The sequence below is a fragment of the Plectropomus leopardus genome, chromosome 3, assembly GCF_008729295.1.
Source record: "Plectropomus leopardus isolate mb chromosome 3, YSFRI_Pleo_2.0, whole genome shotgun sequence".
NCBI lineage: Eukaryota > Metazoa > Chordata > Actinopteri > Perciformes > Serranidae > Plectropomus > Plectropomus leopardus.
The window spans coordinates 26,162,046-26,187,830 of record NC_056465.1 but is presented as its reverse complement, the minus strand read 5'-3'; the positions used below and the strand labels follow the sequence as shown (position 1 = coordinate 26,187,830).

The 25,785-nt window shown below is 40.2% G+C and overlaps 1 protein-coding gene across 1 annotated transcript in view; it reads right to left on the bottom strand.

Annotated features, from left to right (window-relative positions):
* LOC121938502 (zinc finger protein GLIS1) overlaps positions 1-25,785 on the bottom strand; it is a 99,716-nt gene that overhangs the window by 15,547 nt on the left and 58,384 nt on the right. Inside the window, exons 5-8 of the mRNA XM_042481743.1 lie at positions 15,994-16,155; positions 11,802-11,912; positions 7,239-7,380; positions 945-1,125 (exon numbers count right to left, since the gene is read on the bottom strand). Of these exons, the coding sequence (XP_042337677.1) occupies positions 945-1,125; positions 7,239-7,380; positions 11,802-11,912; positions 15,994-16,155 (596 nt within the window). The remainder of the gene's footprint in view (positions 1-944; positions 1,126-7,238; positions 7,381-11,801; positions 11,913-15,993; positions 16,156-25,785) is intronic.

Here is a 25,785-nt window from a genome sequence, read left to right as displayed (position 1 = left end):
TTCTAGTTTTACTGGTGGAGTCTGCTGTAAAAGTTTAAACCTGTTCGATTTAGAAAATGAAATTTGTCGCTATAATACGCTCTAGCAAATTAAAAAGTACTCTATTTCAGCAACATTTATGATCCTACATCAGCAACTTTTCGTGGTCTCATGGCCTCACGGCGCTAAATCCAACTTCAATTGCAGGTTTTCTCACGGCCTACGAGGGACGGGGGGCAATTTCTGAGCTGAAATTTTGTTGGACACCCTGATTATTATTATTACTATTTATTCTTGTCACTCACTTTGAAAGTGAACCAATAAACAAGGTTCAAGAATTTGAAATGAGGAACTATTTAAATGATACCCCCTTATTTAACTACAAAACACCAGAGTAAGGTGCTAGTTTTCTGCTGGGATGTGGTATTTTTATGTTCCACAGCCACTTGGAAGTCTGACACCTGGTGAAATTCAGTATACTGGTCCAGTGTTTGGCTTAATGTCAACTTTTACACCGGCCCAATCCTATCATACGCAGCATTAAAACAAGGCATGGAGACAGGTCTAGCTATATGGGACTCGTTTCTTCTAGCAACATGGATTTTAAAAACAGTATATTGTAGGAAGTGTGTTACCGTCAGAAATAGGCGACCAGTGACGGATTTATACGGTCTACGTCCTGAGGGAATGGCCAGACTTTACCAGACTGTGAGGTCACATGACCTTACCTCACGTACTTACAGCAGAGGCCGGTCAGAAGAAGTTTTGGTCATAAGACAGAACTATGACAAAACTTTGCATGACTCTTTGTAGAATTTTTCCACTCATTAATTGGGGAAATGTAAACTTTTACCAGATTTTATGTTTATAATTCCCGCCCTTTACCTCCCTTGACAGTGACAGAGTAAGTATGACACATCGCCACAGCTGAATACTTTTGTGTTACACATCCATGAAGGACTCACCCGTCTCTTGTGCCGTCCATGGCAGCCAGTGGGGATAGGTGATGGGGGCTACCGAGGTCGCGGTCCAGTCGGTGTTGTCGGGAGGGAAGGTCAGTGGTGGAGATGGAGGTGGGGTTGGGTGTCGGGGAGAGGAGCTCCACTGAGGCGCTGTGATGGGGGGTGCTGGAGCCAGCGTACAGGCCTGAAAGACAAACAAAGCTAATTCAGTAAATGTGCCAAATAAACTCAAAGGGCCCTGTGCTCCGTCTTTACTTTGAGCAAATTAAAAGCCATTTCATAGCAACGAGATTTTGTTTTGACAACCTTCATCCAATCAGAGCTTTGCAAAATAAAATGTTCTGTGTTTGCACTGTTAGTAATTTAGGGTACATTGTTTGTGCTGCCATGGGGATTGGCTTTGTTTGTCCTTTCAGCTGTTTGGTCTTATTACACAATAATAAACTAAAACGTTACATGTGCTTGAACAGTGACTTTAAACAGTAGGGAATTTAAAAGAGGGAACAGGGTTACTGTATAGCCTCTGTTTTGTGTGTTTGTGCATGCTGACACTTGTGGTTATGCTTATGTGAGTAAATGAACTATGTGTCTTGTATTTCTGTATGTGCATTATATTTAATCAGTGTCTTTTTTTAAACTCTTATAAACAGTTGGGAATGTGCAAAATAAAGAGAACATAATAGTATTATTTTCTAACTCAGTTCCAAAAATGTTCAATATATCTTTCACTATTTAATCACTGAGTATTTCTAAATCCCACTTAATTAATATTTTGTGGACACAGAGGACTGTGTAGGGGTATCATTTTCTACTGAAGCTGGCTGCATGTTGCCAGATACTATTTTTAAGCAGTGGACTCAAATTTTTCCTACTAAGAATGCACTGCAAACTGAGCTGCAACTGATAATAACTGTTATAACAGACTAATGATGATGATTTTTTTTGCATTGATTGATTCATAGTAAAAAATGCCCACCTTAAGTTCCCAAAGCCCTAGCTGATGTCTAACAATGTCTTGTTTTGTTTGACCAAAAGCCCAAAACCCAAAAGTCATTTCCCACCAAGCTGCAACCATAGATGCATTAAAAAAGTCCGGACACAGCCATGGAGGCAGGGCCCCACTCATGCCTATGAGAGCTGTTCATTGGGGCATAAAGTGAAAAAAGCTCTTTTTGTGGCTATAGAATACCATATCTATGGGCCCAAGAGGCTTCTGCACTACAGACTTCGGTCCCCCGAGCTGGTAATTCCCGCCGGTGGAGCTACTGACTTCCGGTTTAGCGCTTCGCTAGCTTAAATGGCGGCCTATAAAATTTAATCTTGCAGCTCTTTTAGACTTTCCAAGTGTTATCAAACTGGATGGCTTAAATCTAGATAATGAAATCAGTTGTTTTGCAGTGGCTTTGACAGTTACAAAAAATTATCCAGGGATTTACAAATCTTTCCCAATGTAAGTCAATGGGAAAACGTCTTTCTGGGCCCGTAGGAATCACATGACGGACCTGGATATACACTTTTGGCCAATATGTATAATTTGTATCAGAGCCTGGTGCACTTCCTGCAAACTATGGGGCTAAAAGAGATTAAGCCAACACAGATGTGCCAAAAACTGCAGTTCTTTTAATGGCCACTTGAGGCTGGCTCTAGAAGTGAGTCAGCAGGAAAAAAAAATGTTTACCTGGAACAAAAATGGTTTTTGGTCTCTAGCTAATTTCAACATTCATGGCAACTTTAATACTTAAAGTTATACATAATCAAGAGCATGTGTAGAAGAACAAGAGATTGCTATAGAGGCTAAAAAACTGTCACAAAAAGAGTGGCGACCCAGGGAAAACAAAGTGGTATGAATAACTTTGACTTAGAGGTGAACAACAGTGATAAGTATAGTACACAAATGCAATGTTTGCTGGTATCTCCGTGTTTTCTACTGTTGCCAAGTAGCCTATTTTTCTGGTAAAGTTCTTCTGCTGACACATTCTTACCTACCCACAGAATATTTTGTTTTATTGCACCCCGGCGTTTTGAAGAATGTTGTAAAAAAACAGCAGGTTGAGTATATACACTTCTGTGCATGCTAGTAGCCCACGGGCATCTATGAAGGCCCTCACCACGGTGTTTGGCATGAGCATAAACAACGCTTCTCATTTGGTAAGCAGATAATGTTCAGCCATAATTGCTCGAGTACATTTGCTCTTAAATTACTGGTAATCTGTAAACACAATGTGCATTGGTCTACCAGTCTTAAGAGCTGCACTTGCATGTATCAGTTGGCACACTGTTGTTATACATCTGAACTTCTCATCAGGTCCCTTGACAGGTTTCCACTAGTTTAATTTGAAATGTTGCTCTAGAGAGAGGAGTAAAAAAATCATAGTGAAATCTAAATGTTAGGGCAAGAATTAGACACCAAGTCATATTAAAAGAGGTTACATTGGATCAAGACTTGTTCCCCAAACACAATAACTCTACTCTCTCCATCTTCTGCTCCGTTTATCGTCTGATTTCTTTCCCAGCATCCACGAGGAAAGCAGCTCACTGACTGTCTGGGGCAGTTAACCAGCGACAAGAGGGGGAAGACAGGAGGAGATGAAAGGGAGGGAAAAGATCGGTGCTCCTGGTTTTGCCGTTTCCAGGCCCAGCTGTTCTCAAGTGGAAGCATGCCAGGGCCTGATCTGACAGCACTCTGAAATGGTTACAAGCTTGATTCATTACCCCCAAATCATCAATCACAGACCTTAAATGTTTTCCCCTTTAGCCCCAACATCTGCTACCAGACCGGCAAAATACTCGACAAATAATGGCTGTGATTGCCTCAATTTCATCACAAGTTTCTTGTGAAGGGAGAGTGAGAGGATCTGATGGCACTTTTTAGGGGTTAGTGGAGGATTATGTTCTGAAGATGTTGTAGATTGGCTCTGAAATAATTTTGGTCGAGTTCAGGAAAAAAGCACAGTGTGAAAGGGATATGGTGAGGTATATCAGCCATCCAGCATAATAGCAGGAGCATGTAAACCTCTGCACTAAAACTATGATGAGTCCTTCCTCTGGTTAATCAGGGAACTCTCATTATGCTCTATAAAACAGAGAGGGGTTTCTCGTAAGCCTCGCTGCAGCCATGTGAATAAGAGCAGACTTATAACTGGCAAACAGGAAAACAAGTTTAGCTCTGACTGGAAGCATGACTCATTTTCTGCTCCACAAGTGTTAATGATGGGATGGCTGCCCACTTTGCCCCACCTCTTCCATGCATCCTATTGGCCCTGGAACAAAGTGAAACACATGTAAATGGGAATCATGAATGCCAACCTGCAACATCTTTGCTGGCCTCGAATAACACCGCATCCTTGAATGCTTTGGCATCGGCTCATGAGCAAGTTCCTCTGGGCTTTAAACCATTTAAAACAAGAGAGCAAGCATCATCCACTCAGAAACAGAGGGAGGCCGAGGGAGAAAAAAAGCCAAGACTCAGAGGCCCGGTTCGACATTCAAAGACAACTTGAGCGTTCACAGTCGTCAACGGTGCGCTGAGTTCCAGCAACAATAACAAAAAGCAACAGGGAGTCTGGATGGGGTACAGGCAGAAAACAAGGACAGATGTGTCCATAAACGGAGGGAGCAGTGGGGAATCTCTCCTGTCTTTAAGATTGTTATAATCTATTTATCTCTCTCTTGTTGCCAATCCAAAGCAGTGTTGACGTTTGGTGATGGTCAAATTCATCAATTAGAAAAATGGAAGTTTAAAGGCCACATGTGAAGAATAAAAGTTTACTCTTGTAGCTGTTTGTAATGGCTTTTGCAGCCTTTGCATGACAAGATGACAAGTTGAAATGATGTGGTTATGAAATACAAACTAAACAAACAAAAGCACCAGGTTCTAACACTTACTACCATATAACCAAGGGGAGTCCAACAGCTAAACTGTTGATATGAAATGTGTATAAGTAATTAAATCTAAATTATAGTGGTGTAATTTGTTTGTGTTTGACCAAAGGCGCCATAAGTATGATTTTTACTGCCTGAAAGCACAAAATTACCATAATACATCTGCAGGAATGTTGACATGGCTGTTGATGACCACCAATGACTCGGTGATTGCTTTGCCAGGTGTTGGGATTTCTGGCGGTCAGACCTCACTTGCTGGCCTGTTCTTCTGTTTTGGAACAAATACTCCCTGGCCATCGATATTTTGAGACAGGGCCAGTCTCTTGCACTCACATTTTGTATTGCTCAACCACAGAGGATGGTGCTACTACCGGTGTCATATGACATGCAGAATTCAAGCCAAAAAGCAAAAAATAAAGAGGTATTACTCATGAGAAGAGGTTTATGTTCACAATTGATGACATGATTAACTTATATTTTAGCATGCTTTGTTAAAGCTGAGTATATGGTTGGTGTCACAAAAAACTTAAAATCAATATGGAGTAAATTATAGCAAATATGCTGGATTTGTCATTTGAATTAAGGATATTATTAACAACAAATTCCTAGTTTATTTCTAGTCTTGGAGTATGAAAAAACTCAGTCAAATGGTCAATTTTGAGAACAATTTGATCTATAAGGTTAAACATTGTAAGAGAAAATATTTTGTGCATAATAAGAGCCATTTGAAATTATTATCACATTTTTTCTATAACCAAATAGTACTTTAAATGCAGCTGAAATGTGTGGCTTAACAGGATAACAGTATAATAGTATAGTCCTGGGGTTAAAGATTTCAGGATAATCTCAAAACTGCCTTTTATTGCAATTCTCTTAAACAGCAGAGCAGATCATTTTGTTTATGGCCTCTTCAAGAAATTTAAGTTGGGCTTTAGAGCAGGTCATAGCACAGAAACTGTTCCCCTTAAGGTTTATAAAAAGGTAAAAAAAAAAAAAAAAAAACAATTATTGAAAACAATACTTTTTTAAGGGAAAGACATTTTTGAGACGTGCATGGTTATTACAATTGCATAGACACTGTGTGAACACTAATATTATTAATAAGTTTAACCCTACAGTGTCTGATGCCACATAGCAATAGTAGCAATGTTGAATCGACTATTCAACTAACTGCACGCATCCCTCTTTTAAATTACTTAAATGTATAAGTTGCAGAAATATATACATATATTAAAATTGGTAGTGTATGATAGTAACCATGAAAGGGAATTACAGCTTGGTGAGTGTCGGAAAAAGGAGAGCCAGATTCTGACACAAAACCATGATATGGAGAAACATGAAATATGTAGATAATTGCAACTATACAAATATTCTCCAGCAAAATCTGATTTGTTTCTTCACTATGCCCAAGGTTAAAAGTGAGTAAGCACATGGATGTCAGATGCAGATCAAAAGTTTTTTTGTTAAAGTCAGAAAATAATTGTTTTTAAAAACGTTAAATGCTACCACACATACTAGGATATACCGAGTACAGGTATATCATATAGGTACTTTTGAGACAAAGTAACTTTCTCTCTGTAAAAGAATGAAACAGGCATTTAAAATACTCTTCAAAGTAAAAAGCTGTTATGAGGAACTGGGGAAAATAGTACCATGGACCCAGAGCCAATGGCTGGTAGTTGGCAAAAATAGCTTCCTAAAATCTGACTCATAGATTGAGACCACAAGAAGCCAAACTGGAGGGGAGATATTGGAATATTAATGATGAATGTATTTCCCAAAAAATTTGTTATTTTACTGTGATTATTTAGTGTTGCAAATCTCATGCCAATAAGGATTTGTGTGGAGACAAAAATAACAAAGAGGGACTAGAGAGACCAGAGCTGTTGTTGCCGACCAAAGCTGGGCTTACTATTAAACAGAATCTGAGGATTCTGTGGTAAAAAAGAAAAAAAAATCACATTTTGCAGTTGTATTAGATAACAAATAAGAAGTGAAACACTGCTGATCTTCACAAACTATTCTTCGACAGTTTGCCAGCACTGCAACCAATGGTTTAAGTTAAATAAATTACATTTGGAGGACAAAGAGAGCACCACTTATAGGGTTATACACAAATAATGTATTTAGTGTGGTCTGTTTTGCTACTAATGAGTCCCACTTTAGTCTTTTCATGCTATTTGTACATTAAGTGTGCTTAAACTAATATTCATGATACACAAGTTGGTTCAGTGCCATGTGAAGTGGTAACAAGTTACAATGAGGGGAGGGTCCTAAACCAAATCCTGCTAGGGACCCCCAAAAATCTAGGGCTGGCTCTATTGCTGACAAAGTATTAAAAAACTTAATGCCTTTATACGGGGATGAGGTTATACAGTGTGGGTGTTAGATGACAGAGCATCATCCTGTGTGCACCTGTGAAGATGTCTTGTCCCAGTCCTGGAGAGCGCCCATCTTTACCGTTGTAGAGGTGCTGCGAGGAGGTGGAGCTCTGGAGGTGCTGCATGGACAGACAGTCACTCAGGACGTCCTGTTCCAGGTGAGGGCACGGTCGAAGCTGTTGATCCGAAACACAAGAATAAACGGACAATGTTTACCAGAAATGATGTTGAGTCATTTAAAGAGAACTCCATCTGGTTTGCAAGATTACACAACCTAAGAAAAATAAAACACAGCCTTCGTTGTGTCTATTTGTAGGCTGGACCCTATGTGGGGTGTGGTGTTTTTTTTTTACTCTTTGTGCAATAACGTGATTGTAATGTTAATTTGAAACAGTAACTCAGCAAATGAGAATACATTGTCAGTCAGGGGGAACCAGAGAAAAGATCATACGCTCCTCTTTGAGTCATGCGTTGGCCTTGGACACTGCGGGTAAGTGATCACTGTACCAACTCAGAGCCAACACGAGATTGCTTCTGTTTCTCTTACTGCCAACAGTAATGGGGGCAACTGAAGACACATTTCAGCTGGAGAGTCGATCACACGCCACGCAGGAGAAACCTAAACCTGAGGAAACTTGTGTCAGTTGGAGAAATGGGACATCTGCCTTATGGATCAGTGGAACAGCTGACCTCTGTAGTATACATCAGTGGATTTCTCTGTAATAAAACATTACAGTTGCTGAGATGCACACCAGGACTGCACTTACAACCACATCTTTCCTTTACTCTGGGGATTTACCTTCAAAGAACCTGTAAATTAAACACAGGGACTGGGGCAGCTCTATAGGTAGAAAGAAAGACATTTAAACAGACAGTGTGTAACACAGCGTGGTGCGCCAGAATTAAGACACTGACTGGAGAAAGGGGAATCTACAATCTACCTCATTTTAATGGCATCTGCTGCTCCAATATCAGATGACGCTTCACGGACAAACAATAACTGCGGGCAGTATCTGCTACAGTAGATTTACCAGTTAATCATAAAAGCTTGAACCAGTTCACTCGTCTTTGACACAGACCTCCACGCTTGTCCACAAACTACAGTAGAAACCACTTCTAGTGAGCAAAAAGCTACGCACAGAATCATTCCTGTGTAAATGCCATTTAACCTAGCTTTTTAAAAATAATTTTCTAAATCTATCTAATTCTCACAATTTTTGGAACATTTCTTACCAAGTTTTTCATTGCCTTTTCCCCCCATGTTTCTGAAAGAAATCTAATCAAAGGGCTCACAGATCAAAGGTTTAAATACTGGTAAAAGGCGTCTAAATGCAGCACAAGAAAGTGATGTTGCTCCAGGTTTCAACGGGTTACTACTGAGATCATGGCGGCGCGATGGTTGCTTGCAGCGGCCTCTGCTGACACTAGTGAAAGTTTTTACGGTCTTGTAGGTGGTGGATGTGTGAAATACAATTTCATTTTTATGTGAAGCATAACAATGACAAATAGAGGAATCTAATCTAATTCGCTTACACTGAAGCATGACAACTTCTGGAAAAACAATTTAGAGCTACGGTGATTCTATTTTTTGAACTTAATTTCCATGATGCTTTGTCTTGTGGTAATCTATCTGATTCCTGCTGGCTACCTGAGGCTGGTGCTGCGTGCAAACTGAAATCATGATGGGAGACAGAAAATCATTTTTTCTCAACGAAAAGCTTAGTTTCGCTTTTTGAAAAGTGAGCATCTACCAGCCACTGACGGATGAATGTTCAAAGTCACCAACTACTCAACAGTCAAACATTATTTTGTGTCAAAAATCCGCAAACCACTTTAACTTTAACAGCAAATGGCGGGTGTTATTTTCCCACCCTGCTTATACTGATCACGTCTCTCCGTCTCAAATTGATCAATATAAGTGGCTCATATCATATAATCATTCACTATTTACTGAAAATGTATTGACTGTTTAAAAATACAGTGCAGCTGTTTCACTGTGTGGGCACGAGGTGACTATCAGTCCACTTGATGAGGACAGCTTCCTCCACAGGAGCTTTCTCCGTGTGCGTTAGTTTTCTGTCTCCCTCACAAGCCGCCATGACTGTTTCTCATTGAGTAGAGAACACAAGGTAGCATCAGGACACCAAGTTTCACTGCATCTCGTTGGGTTTGGTTTCTGGCAATTTGTCATAAGCTTTAAGGAGATTACATTTTCCATTGAGAGAGAAAGTCTTTTTTATTGTCATGATTTTAATGCGCACGGAGCACCAGCCGCAGGTAGCCAGCTGGAAGCAGACGGGTTACTGCAAGGCAAAGTATCATGGGAATAGGTAAAAAAAAAAAAGCTATATATATAGAGAATTATAGTGGTTTTAAATGATTTTCAATATGTTGTCATGTATTAAAAAGACCCAAAGTGAACCCTGTTTACTTGAGTACTATAAGAAAATAATTTAAACAGCATTTGCCGTTCAATTCAATTTTATTCATTTATTCATTTATTTATTTATTATGCTTTATTCACACAGTACATGTATTACGTGATGCTTAAATATCCACATAGTAAACACTTATGATATAACCGGGCTAAGGCTGAACTTATGAACTAATTAAATCTAATACACTTGGGCACAGTTCAGTTCATCAGAAAACCTGCATGTAAACTAATTATAAATCAAGTTTACATGTTTGTGATAATCCCGTAATATAAACCATCTTGAGTAATACATATTATGCTGCATAATAGTAAGAAGTGATAACTTTATGATGCCAAGAGGCATAAAACCTGTCAGTACTGCTGTGAGTTATTTGTGTATTTTTAAAAGAATGTGCTCCAGTTACAGATGACAAGGTCGACGCTATTCACCAAAGTTTTTTTCTTCCTCATCATTCCAACCCGATCAATCTGTCCATCCATCCATCCACAAATCCAGCCTTTGTTATTCCATGAAAATCAATTCCACATTTTGATTTTGTGGCTGGACTGCGGTTGGAAACATTCTTTAGCATTATCACGACCATCTACTCTACTCTCTGATTATTCCCGCAGAGTTCATCAGCAGCGATGAGCCAAGTGGACAGATAACAAATTTATCTGCGCGTGACTTAACATCTTTTAGGGACCTTCTGCCTGTCGGGTCAGTAAAATCACACGACTGATTGAGCTCTACGGCTGGCATCATCCACGTTATGATTTGACACTTCAATACTGTATGTCAGTAAACACATATGTGCTTGTTGTCCTTCTGGGGATCCTTACGAGTGCCCTGCGAAACATTCATCACATGTAATTGGGGTCTGTTCTCTCTACAGTGACACTCCTAACAGCTTTTCTCTGGGCCGCTCCAAGAGTGGAGTAAGAGCGTTTGTTTGACATTTGTCCATAACATCTGGCCACTGGGGTATTCCACAGTACAGCTTATTAACAATGCTACAAGCACACATGTGTTTCCCTTTACGGCGCTAAGCAAAGAAACACATCATCCAGCCTGCCACTATCCAGCCCCTTCCACAACAATGAGCCCTTTCTCTGTTATTTACCCGCTTCCAGTCAGGGAAAGAATGGGCTTTTGACCATGAACACGATGAAATGTGGTCAAACCTGATCTATTGTTGGGAAAACGATTCTCAGAGACACCCCTCTACCCCACCCTCGGCCTCCCAAACCCTCAATTAAACTAACGAGATGGATCTGTGGATAATGTGCATCAGAACAGGAGCGATTACACGAAGTGGTCTGTTTGTAAGACCTGTAACTCTACCATATTGACTTGAATTAAGTCATGCACAAAGCTGACTCAGAAAAAGGTGCACAGTAGCATGAGTGCATGGTAGGGGTCTGTACATGAAATGCAGGCAAAGCCACCCAAATGTATATATGCATGCGTGTATGTATGTATGTATGTATGCCTGCTAGGACTTGTTACGATTCGTGCAAAATAAAACCTGAGAGATAGTAATACTTTTTTCATTAATAGTATCAAATCAAATTACTGTAAACTTTAAGTTACAGACACAATTTGTCTCTCAGTTGGTTTTATTTAATGCGAAAATAGGAATGACAAATGTAAAGTGACAGAGGTCTAACTAATTGCATAATACTTGGCAAAACAACAGGGATGCAGCTTCTCTTTAACGCCTTGTTTCCACATCGCTCTGTTTACATATGTGAGTCAACCGTTCACACATCCCTATATGAACCTCCGTGATATCTAAAGTGTGTGTGAAACTCCTCCTTTTGGACTGACTGCATGCACTATGCCACAGGTAGCACAAAAACAGATTACACGCTCAGCTAACTAACATAGGTAGCATTCTAGGTGTGTTTAAGAGTGGATACAGAGTGAATAATGTCTTTTAATAATTCTTTTTGCGAAACTGGCTACACACCTGACAGGCTGACCTTCCCAAGTGTGTCACCATGCACAAAATTACCTTTCCTGCAATTTCTGTGGTGGCGTTTCTATCCATCTGTAAAAAGATGCATTTTCTTTGTTTTGAGCTCTACAGACGTACCCCGCAGAAATTCGGACACAAAACAAAACGAGGCATAAATCTCTTAATTCCTTCCATCCCTCTTTTGTAGGAGATGTCTTACCTTTCTACGCACCTGTTGCTCTTTGGCCGAGTGGATCTTGACATGTTTGCGTAGGGAGCTGGGATCTGTATATCGCTTGGTGCAGCCAGGGATCTGACATGCATATGGTTTCTACAAGAAGAGAGAAAAAAATATTTCACATCAGTTAAAAGTGGGTAATACACTCACATAAACTTTTTTGCAAGAACAGAGATAAGAAAAAACAGGTAGGCAGTTATTAAAAAGATATATCAGAAATTAAGAAAAACAGGGTGTAAGTAAGCAAAATTTATAAACAGTAAGTTAGAAATCTGTTGAAGTAAAGGCAAAGTTAAAGTCCTACCTTTCAGCTGAGAATGAATTTGAAGCAAGAAGAAGAGGGGAAAAAAAGCATGGAAAAGAAAAAAGAAAAGATTTGTTATAAAATATTTCAATCGTAAATTGACCGCCTGTTAATTTTTTTTCACCATGCCTCCCAGGGCTTCTGTACCTTGCAGCATTTTAATTTCCTTGAGGAGATTATTTAAGAAATCTGGTTTATGCTCTTTCTGAGTCTTGCATGTAGATCCATACTCCTTTTCTTCCTCCAGTGTAGTAATGACCAGTGTTGAGCCAACTTCTCAATTTACAATGAATTTCTGGTTCTGATAATGTACTTTGTCTGAGTTTGGTATCATCTGAACAAAATGTGTTCATATTCACACTTGTGATGGAGGAAATTTCTCATTTGGGTCGTTGTGTCTAATCTCTTACTCTTGCGATTAAAAAAATGATTTAAAGCTCAATCCTGAGATTGTTTGGTAAATAGCATTTAAATAGTAATAAATATAGCAACTTCTGATCAATGTTCAATTTCAGGAGTAAAATAATAACATCTGGTTGTGCTCACCCATTTCCAGTTTAAACAACACCAACTTCCAGTTCAAACTCGGCCCAATTTTCAGCAGATACGGACACAAATAATTTAGCTGGTTGAACAGATGAGACACTTAATGACGTCCTCACTCATTCCTCGTAATGAAGCCATTTCTTGGTACGTGATATTTAAGAAATGTAATTGGGCATTTTTAGTTCTTTTCTTTCAGGGTTAAGAAATACAAATGTGATGGGAAATGTTCTACATTGCATATTTTGGACCACTTAAGAGCTGTTACTCTGTACTTTCCCTCTGTACTGTTTGTCAGTGTGTACGCTGACACACAGACTGGTTGTGAGGAGGGAGACGTCAGCAGATTACAGAAACAGACCTGACATCTGTAAAACCACTGTACTGTCATGGAGTTTCCTCATCATTTCACATTCTTCTCATTAACCAAGCAAACACAGCATGTAGTGAGCTGATTGAGGGATTTTTCCCCTCACGGCAATTTTTTTTTTTCATCCTCGGGAATATAAGTTGGCCATTAAAGTGTAAGGGGATACGCGTCTTTATTAGCTCTGCCTCCATACCTCGACCTTCTCTCTAAATAAGCCATTGTTATTGCAAGGTGCTTACAGTGCCACTCATCTCCGCCATGTTTGTTTTGCCAAGCAATGCACCCCAATATAGCTCTGAACCTTGAGTTAAAAAAAAAAAATCAATCAAAACTGCTGTGTAAAATAAATACTATTAAAGCTTGAAAATGATTTTCCCTCAAAGTGTTTTTGGCAGTGCAGGCAGGCACAGGGAATGCCTTAGCGGGGTGTTAATGTGAAGCCATAAGCGTCGGGGTCCCAGATTAGCTGTATCATTTGCCCTACTGTGGAAAGAGTGGGTGGTGGAGGAAAATCCTTGACTGATAGAATAACACAAGTTCGCATTCAAAACTCTGCCTAAGTAAAGGCTCTGAGTGATTTACTATTACGTGTACCAAAAGCATCTGTGGCTGGCCAGTACAGGAACACAGGGGGAAAATACGCTGGAAATATGAATATTATAAAAATACTGTAAAAAATGAATAGCGCTTTCAATTACAGTTTTGCAGAAAGCGGTGACTAATACGTTTACTGATCAAAAACAATTCTCAGTGCGTGTCATACCTCTATGTCAGCATCACTGATGTTTTATGCTCTCTGGCTTTTTCAGTATTTGCTCATACAGACTGAATCCACGTCCACGGCATGAGATAGAGAGTGGTTTTGGGATTTTTTTTGATTTTTAAAAAAAAATCTCGGCTTGTTTTTTCCGCTTTTGTTTTGCAAGGCTTTTTTCCTGTTTTGTAAAACCACTTGAATAAAAATTTGGAAAAAAAATAAACAGAGAGAGGCACTCTTCTTAATAGACTAAACATCTGAACAATTTGAATGCTCTCAAAATAGTTTCTGAGGAACACATTTGGTTCCATTTTAACCTTAATCTTTAATCATCCAGTGATAATTATTCCAAGAGTTTATTGGAGAGTTTTGTTATTTTACTGAAATATCAATATGGGATATAATCAAGGGTTTAAGGATAGCAGGTGAATGTTGTGTAGATTGTAAAGACCTCAGAGAAAATTGTAAATTATGCATGTATCAATGAAAGTTAATTTACTGGATATGGCTCTTTGGAAACAGCATATATGCAACATTAACTTGATTTTGAACAATGAATCAATTAATTGCTTTGTTCTCAACTAAAAAAAGTAGTTTGATAATAGATTAATCATTAATCTAATTAAAAGTTTTAAAGTAAAAAATAAAAAATATCTGCTTACAGCTTCTTTACTGTGAATATTTCCTTCTTTTTTTAGCTCTTCTATGAAAGTAAACTTTGGGTTCTGGACAAAAGACATTTAAGGATGTCATCTTGGGCTTTGGAAAACTCTTTGGAAAATTTCTGACATTTTACAGAGTAGACAACTTATCGAGAAAATAATGAACACATTTGTCAACAATTAAAGTCATTGCAGCCCTAACCTTCAAAGACTTATCAAAAATAACGCTCTTGATTTAGAGAGCGATAACTGACTTCATTAATGCTTTGGCTGGTTGGCTTAAGGCTGGCACCTGCAAACCTTTTAAGGACTGATCACAGCTTACTTTATTTTATTTTATTTACACTTTTATTATCATCCTATCTAGTCATACATAAGCATTATTATTTGACCTGTATGGCGATGACAATGTTTTTTTTTTTTTACATTAACAGTGATATTATGTGCAGCACCCAGTGAGAGCCTTCATCTTCATAATATACATATATCACAGCAATAACCTTAAACATAGATAATGACATGAAACAGTTGCTGAAAGCAGAAATTGCTTTATGGGAGAAAACCAAAGTGTGAGAGAGAACAAATACCTCAGTCCTACTTAAGTGTATCATTTGAGCAAAACAAGTGATTTACTCCCTCGCTGTGTTGGCGTGTGGATGGCGATAAAGTGAGGTATTGGTGGGTTTACTGAGACATGACGAGTGGCAGCGATGGCTGACTCAACCTTTCCCTCCCTCGTCACAGGTCAGAGAAACAGGCGAAGCTCTGTGTGAGCTCGAAGCTCCAATCCAAGTTTGTTACGGCCCGAGCTGCGACTCGGCCTAATGGAACTGATCATTTAATGATCTGCGGCGCGACACTGCCAGCGCACAGAGAGCGAGAATGCCACACTGCTCCCTGACTGACAGCAAATTAAAGTCTAACACTGTCAAGATGTGGAAATATGTGTTGAGACTTGGACGGCAGTGTGGGTTTTAATGTTGGTGTAAAATTGGAGGGATGCAGTGTGAGCACACACCAGACACACAAATACTGAGTGGACATTTGTTGCTAGTTATTCGACAACTAATATAACACTGACACCTCTACTTGTAACTGCACTATTACGCACACAGACTTGTATATATTAGCTAAAATTGTTTAATTAGGGCTTGTACATACATAAATTTAAAACTATATTTTTCTGTTTTTAATTTTTTTTTTTCTTATTTTATTTTTTATTTTCCTTTTATATTTGATTTTTAATTTCTGCACATTGAAAGCAAAGCTTACTGAAGTCAAATTCCTTGTACGTATAAGCATACTTGGCCAAAAAGTCTGATTCTGATTCTGATATTTTAATATATCATATAATCTAACCCCTGCAGTCTGTATCCGACACATGCAAACATTTATTTTGCATAATTCCATGCAGCCATCTTTCCTGCAACACAGCGACCACCCCGACTATTTTAACTGTCGCCCTGAGATGGGTTAAACATGAATCTACTCTGCTGAAACATCAGGAGGTGAGACAGAGCACAGACATAGATCCTGACCGTGTCCAGGTGAGTGCGCTGATGCTTGGCGCGGTCGCTGGAGTTGCTGAAAGCTTTCTGGCAGCCGGGGTGCTGGCACAGGTACGGCTTTTCTCCTGTGTGGCTCCTAAGGTGGATCTTCAGGTTCTCCAGACGTGAAAATGCTTTGTTGCAGCCCTCGAACTGCAGAGGACACACACAGACAGACACAACACAGAATGCATGCACACAAAGACAACCCCAGTCAGGCAGGTGTGCACAGGACCACACAAGGAAATAAACAGACGCCCACATGCATGCGCACAGACACACAGAGAAAAAAAGAAATCAATCAGAGTAAAGCTGGCATATTCTGGTACAATGTGGGCTCTGTATACGTGTGCGTGTGTGACTCAGAAAGAAGCTGTCCCACTCTTTCCCTCAGTCCCTTGATCTCTTGTACAGCTGGAGGAGTTCACCCCACAACACATTCACAAGCTACAGAAAAGTGAGAGAAGCTTAAGAGCATGGGTGGTATAATTGCGAGCATTTTTTCCATGGTTCTTGAATTACTCGGCCAATCCGGGGACCTTTGTTGAAAACCACGTCCACTTGAAAGACAGCAGCGTGCCTGACAGTACACCTGCCTCAAGGCTGCCGCTGCTTCTAAATTGCAGGGGAAACTGGAGTGTGCAGTACAGCGGCGGTTAATGGGCTGTAATGCATAGCATGAGATAAGTGTTCTGCTGTGTATAGTGCACCAGACTGACAAGTGACAGTGACTGTAAACAGGCTCATATCCGACCCAGCTTGGCCCATTTGATCCAAACCACTCAGCCAATGAACACCACAGATTTGTTAACAAGTGAATGATTCATGAGGCGTCTCGCATATCCACTCCTGCTCTTAAGCAGAAAACACGGCTGATTGGTTGATGAGGCGGTCCATGTCAAGACCCCCCACAGGGGCTGCTGTGTAAAGTCACAAAGTATATGGGTGTACAGTGAGGATGGGGAGCATAGCTCAATGTTACACATATCTGCTCTTGGCTTAATGTCATTATTCAAAAGCACCTGGACATCAATATGCAGAGAATGTCACAGGGCACAAAAGGAGCAGGTGAGGAGCTCATGTTAGCATCCTTCTTTACGGCCTCTTGCCTGTCACCCTGTAAGGCCTTCAGCTTGTATGGCTGGTGAATAAAAAGAAAGGGGCACCGGACAGGTGGATGCATAAAGTTGAGGACTAAAAGGTACAGAAACCTAAGGTGGTGAAGATGGAAAAGGCAGTCCAGACACTGCTTTTCATCCCCAGAACATGACTGTTTTTCAGGAGTACATTGCCATGTTTTCAGTGGCTTTTTAGTCCCCAGACATGGGTCTTTTTTAGGGGTGCATTGCTGTGCTTCCTATGACTTTTCAGCTCCCAAGCGTAGTCACTTTTTAGCAAGGCTTGGCTGTTTTTCCAGTGGCTTTTCAGCCCCTGAATGTGAGTGTTTTTTAAGGGCACAACACTGTTTCCTGCAGCTTTTGAGCCCCCAAATGTGGGTATTTTTAGCAACCTGACACTGCTTTCTCAGTGAGGATTTTGCAATGAAAAGCCGTTCTTTTTTGCCAAGACATCACTAAAGAGATAGTGGCACAAAAAGCAGTCATTCTTCTGTTGTAGTCTGTTGTTGTTTTTTACAGCAAGGATTGTGCTCCTAAAGTTGGGCATTTTAAGCAAAAACACTCTTTTTCTAACCATATCCGGAAACATACAATGCCAACATTTTTTCTGGTGATTAAAAAAGTAGGTCACATCATGAGGAGAAAAAGATTATATAAACTGATGAGGTAAAGCAGGTAAGCAACAATTACCCCTTTTTAAAGCAAAATGATGCAGGACCTATGGAACCAAAGGGACCAAACTTGAGATTTAAGTCCGTTTTGTGGACTCCCATTTGCATCTCCACTTGATCTGAATAACTGTGAAGATTACCCACGTTAGACAGATGCAGGACTGACAAAAGACAGCTTTCATTCTATGTCAAGAACCTTAATCTGAGGAAAGAAGAAGAAACTGGGAGTCTGGTGAAAACATGGTGCAACTACTGACTTTAAACTCTCAGATGCAGCTTCACTGACAAACTGTTGCCGAGGTGCTGCGGTCTCTACTGTCCATTGTAGCCTGACCTTTAGTGAAGCCTGCTGACTGGCGGTCGGGTTACGGCTAAGGAGAGAGTGACACCATTCTTCTAATGGGCCTTCAGCTTCATCTGGGCTCGATACTCATCCCTGGTCTCCTTCATTCACTCACACAGCAGCACAGGCAGGGCTTTCTATTCACTGAGGTTCAATTTAATATCGGCGAAACCTAAGCCAGTCATGGTAGAACCGTGTTGGGTGACCAGGCTGATCTGTGGGTGTATGTGTCTGTGAGGCTCAGAGTCTTAATCTGCCCTATTATGGCGACACAACACAAGGCTGAAGTTTGTGAGGCCTGCGAGCCGATGAGTTTGTAAACAAAAACATCCCTTCAACATGACCAGACAGATGTCTTTTCTTTTTTTTTTTTACAAAAAGCTACAAATTAACAGTTTAAACTCAGATTGTGAAAGTCATTTTGTTCAGGGTTCTTGTAGCTTAAGGCAAATTAGATGTGAAACTTTTTAATGCCACTTAAAATTAAATTTAAAACCAATTTAATAGCAACCAAGCTTTAAGGAATAAACATGGACTTACATCAATTACTGGAGTAAGAGACAATTTTTGCCAAAATGTTAGTTGCAACATAAAACATGACTCTTCATGTGGTATCCCAATGCCTTGATTATTATTGTGCCAAGTTTGAAAAATCTTTTGCATAAAAAACACAGACTTATATGCATTACCTTGTCCTGGTTTCAGCCACGCATGCAAATCTTGGTTAGAAAGCCAATAGTCATTTTGTTTGCAGTTCCTCATGCCATCCACAGTGCAGCAACTGCTAGCTAGCAGAAAGTTGATCGTCTGCTCTGGGCTAAAAACAAAATATTGCAATGCAAAAGCAGCACTAGAATAATCCATAAAGGAAAATGGTTCACATAGATCAGTGGTTCCCAACTCCTTTTCCTTTATGGATCCCTTTTTCATCATTCTTACGCTCCTTAAAATCAAGAAAGCCACAATCAAGCTTTTGTAAAACCGATTGGGGTTCAGGGCCCCCAGTGGGGAACCACTGATATGGATTAAATAAAGTCTAAAATTGGCACATTTTGATTTAAATTAGGAAATTGTACATAACAGTTTTAGATCCTCAGTGGCATCACGTCTCTCTCCGTAACTACAAAGAGGTTCAATACACAGCCCTATGTACAAGACAAGCTTGAATTAGTTATGATTGGACCTGTGCAGTGTGTCTAAAACTGAAAAGAAAATTGCAAAAAGTTATCACTTTCAATATGACTGAATCCTTGGCCAGACAGCAACAAGAGGTCACAAAGAGGCACAGGACAGAGGTGGATTATAGCATGAGTAAAATATTTCACCCCGGATTCATCAACACACACACACACACACACACGCACACACACACACACACACACACACACACACACACACACACACACACACACACACACACACACACGCACACGCACATGCACACACACACACACTCTGCCTAGTTTTCAGCATACAATCATGGAAAATGTCTTTAAGAGTTCACATCGCACAGTGTTGTACAGCGGAAACATATTATTCTAAAGTCATGCCAATCAAATGTTTCGGATGGAAACGAGAGACGCAGCGAGGGTGGGAAAGTTTAATAAAAATCTCAGCGCAGAGGAACATCCACACTGCCGTACCAGTCATGACAGACGTGGTCCATGCTGACTGCTGAAATACGGCGCCGGGCATTTGAGTCTGGAAAACAAACACCGCTATTATTGACGTGCCAAATGTGTGTATTTATGTATAAGGGAATAATCACTCTTTCATTGCTTTCTTTTCCGCAATACAAATTTGAGGCTAAATTATAGTTACGGGTCCGTGGAGGGAACCGTGTTAATCGTGTAGAGCGTATTATTACTCTGGAAGCTGGAGTAGTGAGGAGACGGCTGCGTATGAGGTTTTCCTGCCTGCTGGGAAACCAATAGGCACTGCCACCCCTAGGCATGGACATTACCCAGAACCCTGCATGAAAAATTGTATGCTGCAGTAAGATGTTTAAGCGTGGCCAATCTGATGGTTAAAATGACTTCTTTCAGGGAGTTCATGGACTGTCAAAAAACCTACTTCAGTGCGGATATTTGGGACACACAGAGCTGTGCAGTTAAATCCAGTATTGCTGCTGTTACTGCAGGAAAGTAACAGTATGTGGTCTTATTTACAGGGTTCCCACACATTTTTACAAATACATTTTCAAAACTTTTCCATAATATATTACCCCATTACCATGACTTTTGTGAAGCATTTTAAAAGGGGTCTGACTGAAAACCCTCACTTCCCAGGCATTTATGAACAAGCAAAGTGCTCGCACTTGCTCACAAATTAGACACTCTTCGCCATCCAGCTTCACGTGCCAAAACACCAGACCGGCAAGAATGGCTACTGTGGAAACCATCAAGGCCATGCCACTTTTTGGGAAATAAATAACCGAAAATTCAATTGACTGTCACGCAGTGCAGCACTAGATTTAAAATGCAATGTATTTTGCATAATTTTAGACATGTTTTGGGATTTTTATGGACATATTTTAACTCTTTGAAACTTGGAGTAACTTTACTTTTCTTGTGCTGCTTTCAGACGCATTTCACAAATATTTAAACAAGCTCTTTAAAAAACATGGGAAAAACGACAGTGAGCAACTTGGTAGGTATATTTAAAAAATTGCAAGGAATAAGTAGATTTAGAAAATTATTTTTCAAAAGCTATGGGGGAAAAGAAAAAAGCTAAAATAATTTTATCACAATTACATTCTTTTTTTTAAATGTCATTTTCAGGTAATCTTTTTTGTACATTTTAATAATTTCTTGCACATTTTTGGGTCATTTCTTCTTTTGTTGCTCATTGCCTTCTCCCCATTTTTTTGGAAAAAAAAACAAAAAAAAAACACTGTTATCAATGGATTAAACAATCCCCAAAACAATGTATATTAAAAAATTTCCCCCAAAGTTCTGTTAATTCCATAACATTTCCACACCTGGAAAACCATACTTTTCCAGGAATTTAATGACCATGAGAACCCTGTATTTAGCAAAAACTGACCCATGGCAATTATACATCCCAAGTTATGGGTCTGATTCCAACTAGACTGACCAAAGTTATAAATATAATAATGATAAAAGATTCTAAAAAAAAAATATTAACGTCAGCGTGCTCCATATATCCTCCATAAGGAGTCTATAAAGTACTGAACACAGAGGTTAAAGTGGTATAAACATGGAGTTGTGGCAGCTGAGGCTTCTGACACAGGATTGATTCTACCTTTGATATTATCTATGAAAACAGTTTAGACAGCGCTAATCACATTAATTGCTTTAAACATGTTTAGTTTTCCTCTCTGAAACCTCCGTCTAAGGCAAACCGGCAGATCACCGCACGAGTGGAGCAGCACTGGCAGCGTGGAGGGATTTGAGCCCTGTTTGACACCGTCTCACTCTTGAGTGTGAAGAGGGGGGGGTCAGAAGCTCGGTAAACATTCGGGATGACAGCGGGGTCTTGACATGGCTGAAGGGGGCGAGAGCGGGTTGAAAGGGTGGGCAGGCAGCTGATCACAACAGACAGATTATGGGCCCAGCATGCAGGCGAGTGGAGGTGCGGCGGGCCTGAGGCCTTCATGGGAAATGACTCCTGACTGGCAGGGAAAAGGCCAAACAGTGTCGGGGCTAAAAGGCGGCAGTGTACGGCTCTCCTCACATGCGGCGGCTCATTAGCAACCTGCAGGAGCCGGGGATGATGGAAACAAACCGGCCGTTATGGAGGGGTGTTGGGAGGAAATATGGCTGCTGACATGTAGGGCAGAAATTTGATTAAAAGCTTTAATGAATGGCACAGAAGGAGAGATGCAGAGAGGAGAGAAGCAGAGGTTCTCTATGGTCGCAGTTTATCACATACAGGAGAATAAGCTCCAGGGTTTATTTACACTTACGCTTTTCTGGCGTTGCTATAGATCAGGGATATTTAACTTGCTTTGCTCGGTGGCCTCTTTTGCAAAAGAAAAAAAAAAAACACACCCAAAAAACAGGTGTCCAGTCACAGCATCCCCAGGTATCTAGGAATTCAGGATGTTTCTTTGATTTTAGGAAATTGCTATGATTTGTGAGATTTGAGGAAAATTCTAGTAGTTTAGGACATTTGTGGGATTTTAGGACATATCTAGGATTTTAGGACATTTTGGGGATTTTAAGACATTTCTAGGATTTTAGAACATTTCCTGGAATCTTGGGAAATTTACAGTCTTTTAGGACATTTCTTTGATTTTAGGATGTTTTTAGGATTTTAGGACATTTCTGCAATTTTAAAACATTTTGCCAAATTTTAGGACGTTTCTAGGATTTTCGGACGTTTTAAGGATTTTAGAGACATTTCTAGGATTTTTGGACATTTTTCAGATTTTCGGACATCTCTAGAATTTTAGTATGTTTCAAGGATTTTGGGATACCTCTAGAATTTTAGGACATTAGGGGCTTAGCAGGGACCTCTGCTTGGGGATGCAGGGGATCCTCCACTTTGATAAAGAACATTTATTTTGACGCTGTATGCACTCTCACATCTTCTGAATACTAAAAGTACAAAAAACAATTCCTAGTGTGAATTTGAAAATAGTTGGGGAGCCACCCTGCACCCTATCAGGGCCCAGATTTGTACCGTGAGCCACAAGTTGAGCATCACTGCAATAGATGCTTCAGCACTAACATGTCTTTCTGGCCCTGGGCAGTAATTGTAGATCAGGCCACTGACTAATGATGGGACGGGATTCAACTGTTTGGCTGCTTACGAGCATGAAATTTACTATTACTCATGTTCAGAGGGCCCCCTAAAAAGGAAAAAGGTCGTCAGAGCCTAAAAGCCTCCAACAATTCTCTGCTGCGATTAGTTTTACCCAGTACATCCAGGCAACTTTACTGCCAAGCCTGACAGACACGATAAAGGGCAAAGAAAGTTGGTGGCAACTGAAAACACAGCCAAATACAACATGTTGTAAAGTGCCAATGCTCAAAAGCAGCCTATATAACTTTATAAGTATGAAAAAAAGTTGTTTGAGGGAATGAGTTGGTTTATCACAAGGTGTCTTTCTGTGCCCTGACCAACGAGGAAAACCACCAACACTTCGGGATCTGTTCGGAGGGGAGGCTGTGGAGCAGAGTGCCCCGGCTGCGGATGGGAGGAACATGTGCATTTAATCTGGCTGCTTCCAAATGCCCTGTGGCAACCACAGCAAAGAGCAGAAAAACGTAAATGGATGAAATTATATCCATATGATTCAACGAGACAGCTAAGGAGAGGCAGGTTTCTCATGCGCTTCGTCAGGATACAAAATTAAACACAGCTTGGCTAAAACATTCGCATTACATAGTTTACACATATCATTTCCACTGCGAAGCGGGACCCTTTTAGCAGCCAGCCTCATCTGTTGCGAATAGGACTTTAATTTGAATCAAAGATAGCATTTCTTTTTTTTCGCTCTCACAGCAGAAGAGATATGAACTCACACACATTTGCTGTGTTTCTCCTTGACGTGCCCTTTTATCTCCCGCCTCCTGCACTCTGCCTAATTTTTGGGAAGCCTTGATTTATGAGATATGAGTACACACTGCAAATGCGTGATAAGTGAGGGACTGTTGTCCAGATGCGAATGAACAAGCGAGCGGAGCAAGAGCTCAGCCGATAAATTGGTGGGAGGAAGTAGTCATGTAAATGACTAAAGAAATTGTTCTTAACAGCCATTTTGCACTCATGCCTGAATAGTTTGGGGGCCAGATTAAAAACTATGTGGATGGCACAACAGGAAGCTTTGGTATGATGACTAAATGAGGCTGCTCACATAATGAGCCGGCCCAGCTGTTCCTCTCGCAGACTGTTTGCTGGAGATTGAGGAGGAAGTGCAGTGATGGATCTGAACCCCTGTTCCCGCAGTGGAGGCCTGGCACAGTGTGAGCCTGGCTGCACAACAACATGCTGAGGCTTCATGGAAGCACTTAACCTGCTGCGATTCAAGAGGCCTTCATTCAAATGTCTACCAGCTCTGCGGCCCTGCATCAGATTAGAGAGCTAAGATGTGATTTCCTCTTAAACCAGGCGGCCTGGGGTTTACCGGTTCACCAGGTTGAGGGGAAAAGGAAAACAGGGTCACGTTCTCAAAGAGATGTAGCGGACTGACGGGGAAAAGGATATGTCTTGTGTGCTATCATGCAGCGTTAGCGGAGAGCCAAACCGACTTCCAGCTTCATTCCTCTGTTGCCTCGGCGTGTTACATTTTCCTTCTGGTCAAAAGCACAGCATGTCAAGAAATTATTTTCACACTGACATACGTAAGACTCCATTGTAAGAACAAAATCAGCTGCAGAGCTCGCTTTAACTCTGCGTCTAACAAACACTGGATCACGTTTCTGACGGTTATGATGCTTCTCAGTGAGAGAGGACAGTGTTTGGATGCAACAAAACCAGAACTACAACAGCAGATTCAACAATGGACGCTTTTAAGCTCCTTTCAGACATGGAATCTGTCACATTGTTGGTTTCATCTATCTGACAACTATAAGAACAGCATTTTAGCATTGGCACATACTGTGGGTCTGCATAATGGCTCTGTTCAAAAATGACACGACTGTAGTGTTAGACTGGTACTGGTAGAAGTGCTAATGCCTCTTTTTCTTTTCTCTACAGATCAATTTACAGATCAATTTCAAGATTAATTAGGCATGACATTAAGAACTCTGATGCCTGCTTTATCCATACATCTGCACCCTCCACCATGCTTATTTTCCTGTATTTTCTTTAAACATTTGATTTCTATTTTACCTGGTTTGCATATTTGTTACCTGTTTATTGTAATGTATTTTAGGGTTGCTAAATTATTGTGTTTTATGTTTTTATTCATGCTCGGCATTATTGAAAATGAGAGTCTCCCTCGATTGATTTCCCGGTCTTAAATTAAGATTTGAAGTTAAAAGAAATGCGTCATTAATTCTGACTTGGTCACAGATATGTTTGTATGTATATGCAACATTTTGGAAAACAGGAAAAAATAAAATATCGGTTAAAAAAAAAGTCTTCACTGTTAATTTTTTGTAACAAATGTAACTTTAAATCTAAGGTGACTTAGCTGATGATTAAGGTTGTTTCTCTTCAGCTCTGTATCATGAGGTAAAAATCCAGAATTAAAACAATATTGGGCATTTGCTGTGAGAAAAATCTTTCAACCTAAATATGAGGTACTTTATAGCGTTTTATGGTTTATTCAAGTGATTTTAATACCTTCAGCAGAGGGAATCATTTTTAAACTAAAGGGTCACTCAGAGAGCAGACCTCGGCCAAACGCCCCATCTCACGATGTTAAAAAAAAGTGAAAACTGATTCATTTATCTGTCCCTTGTTTAGGATCCCCTCCAAAATGTAATGGGCTCTTCTTTGGCCCATGCTTCTGCCTTCCACCAAGGTTCACGAAAATCGGGCCAGTAGTTTTTCCACAATCCTGCTGAAAGACAAATCAAACTGAAAAGATAACCTCTTTGTTGAGGGTTATGACAAATTGACTGCTGTTGTTTTAATTTAACCTTGTGCTGTTCCAGCCTTTTTGTGAGTGTTAGGATGTTGAATTTACACTTGCGTCGTGGTGGAAGTGTTATGGAGATGTTTCTCAGTCTGACAT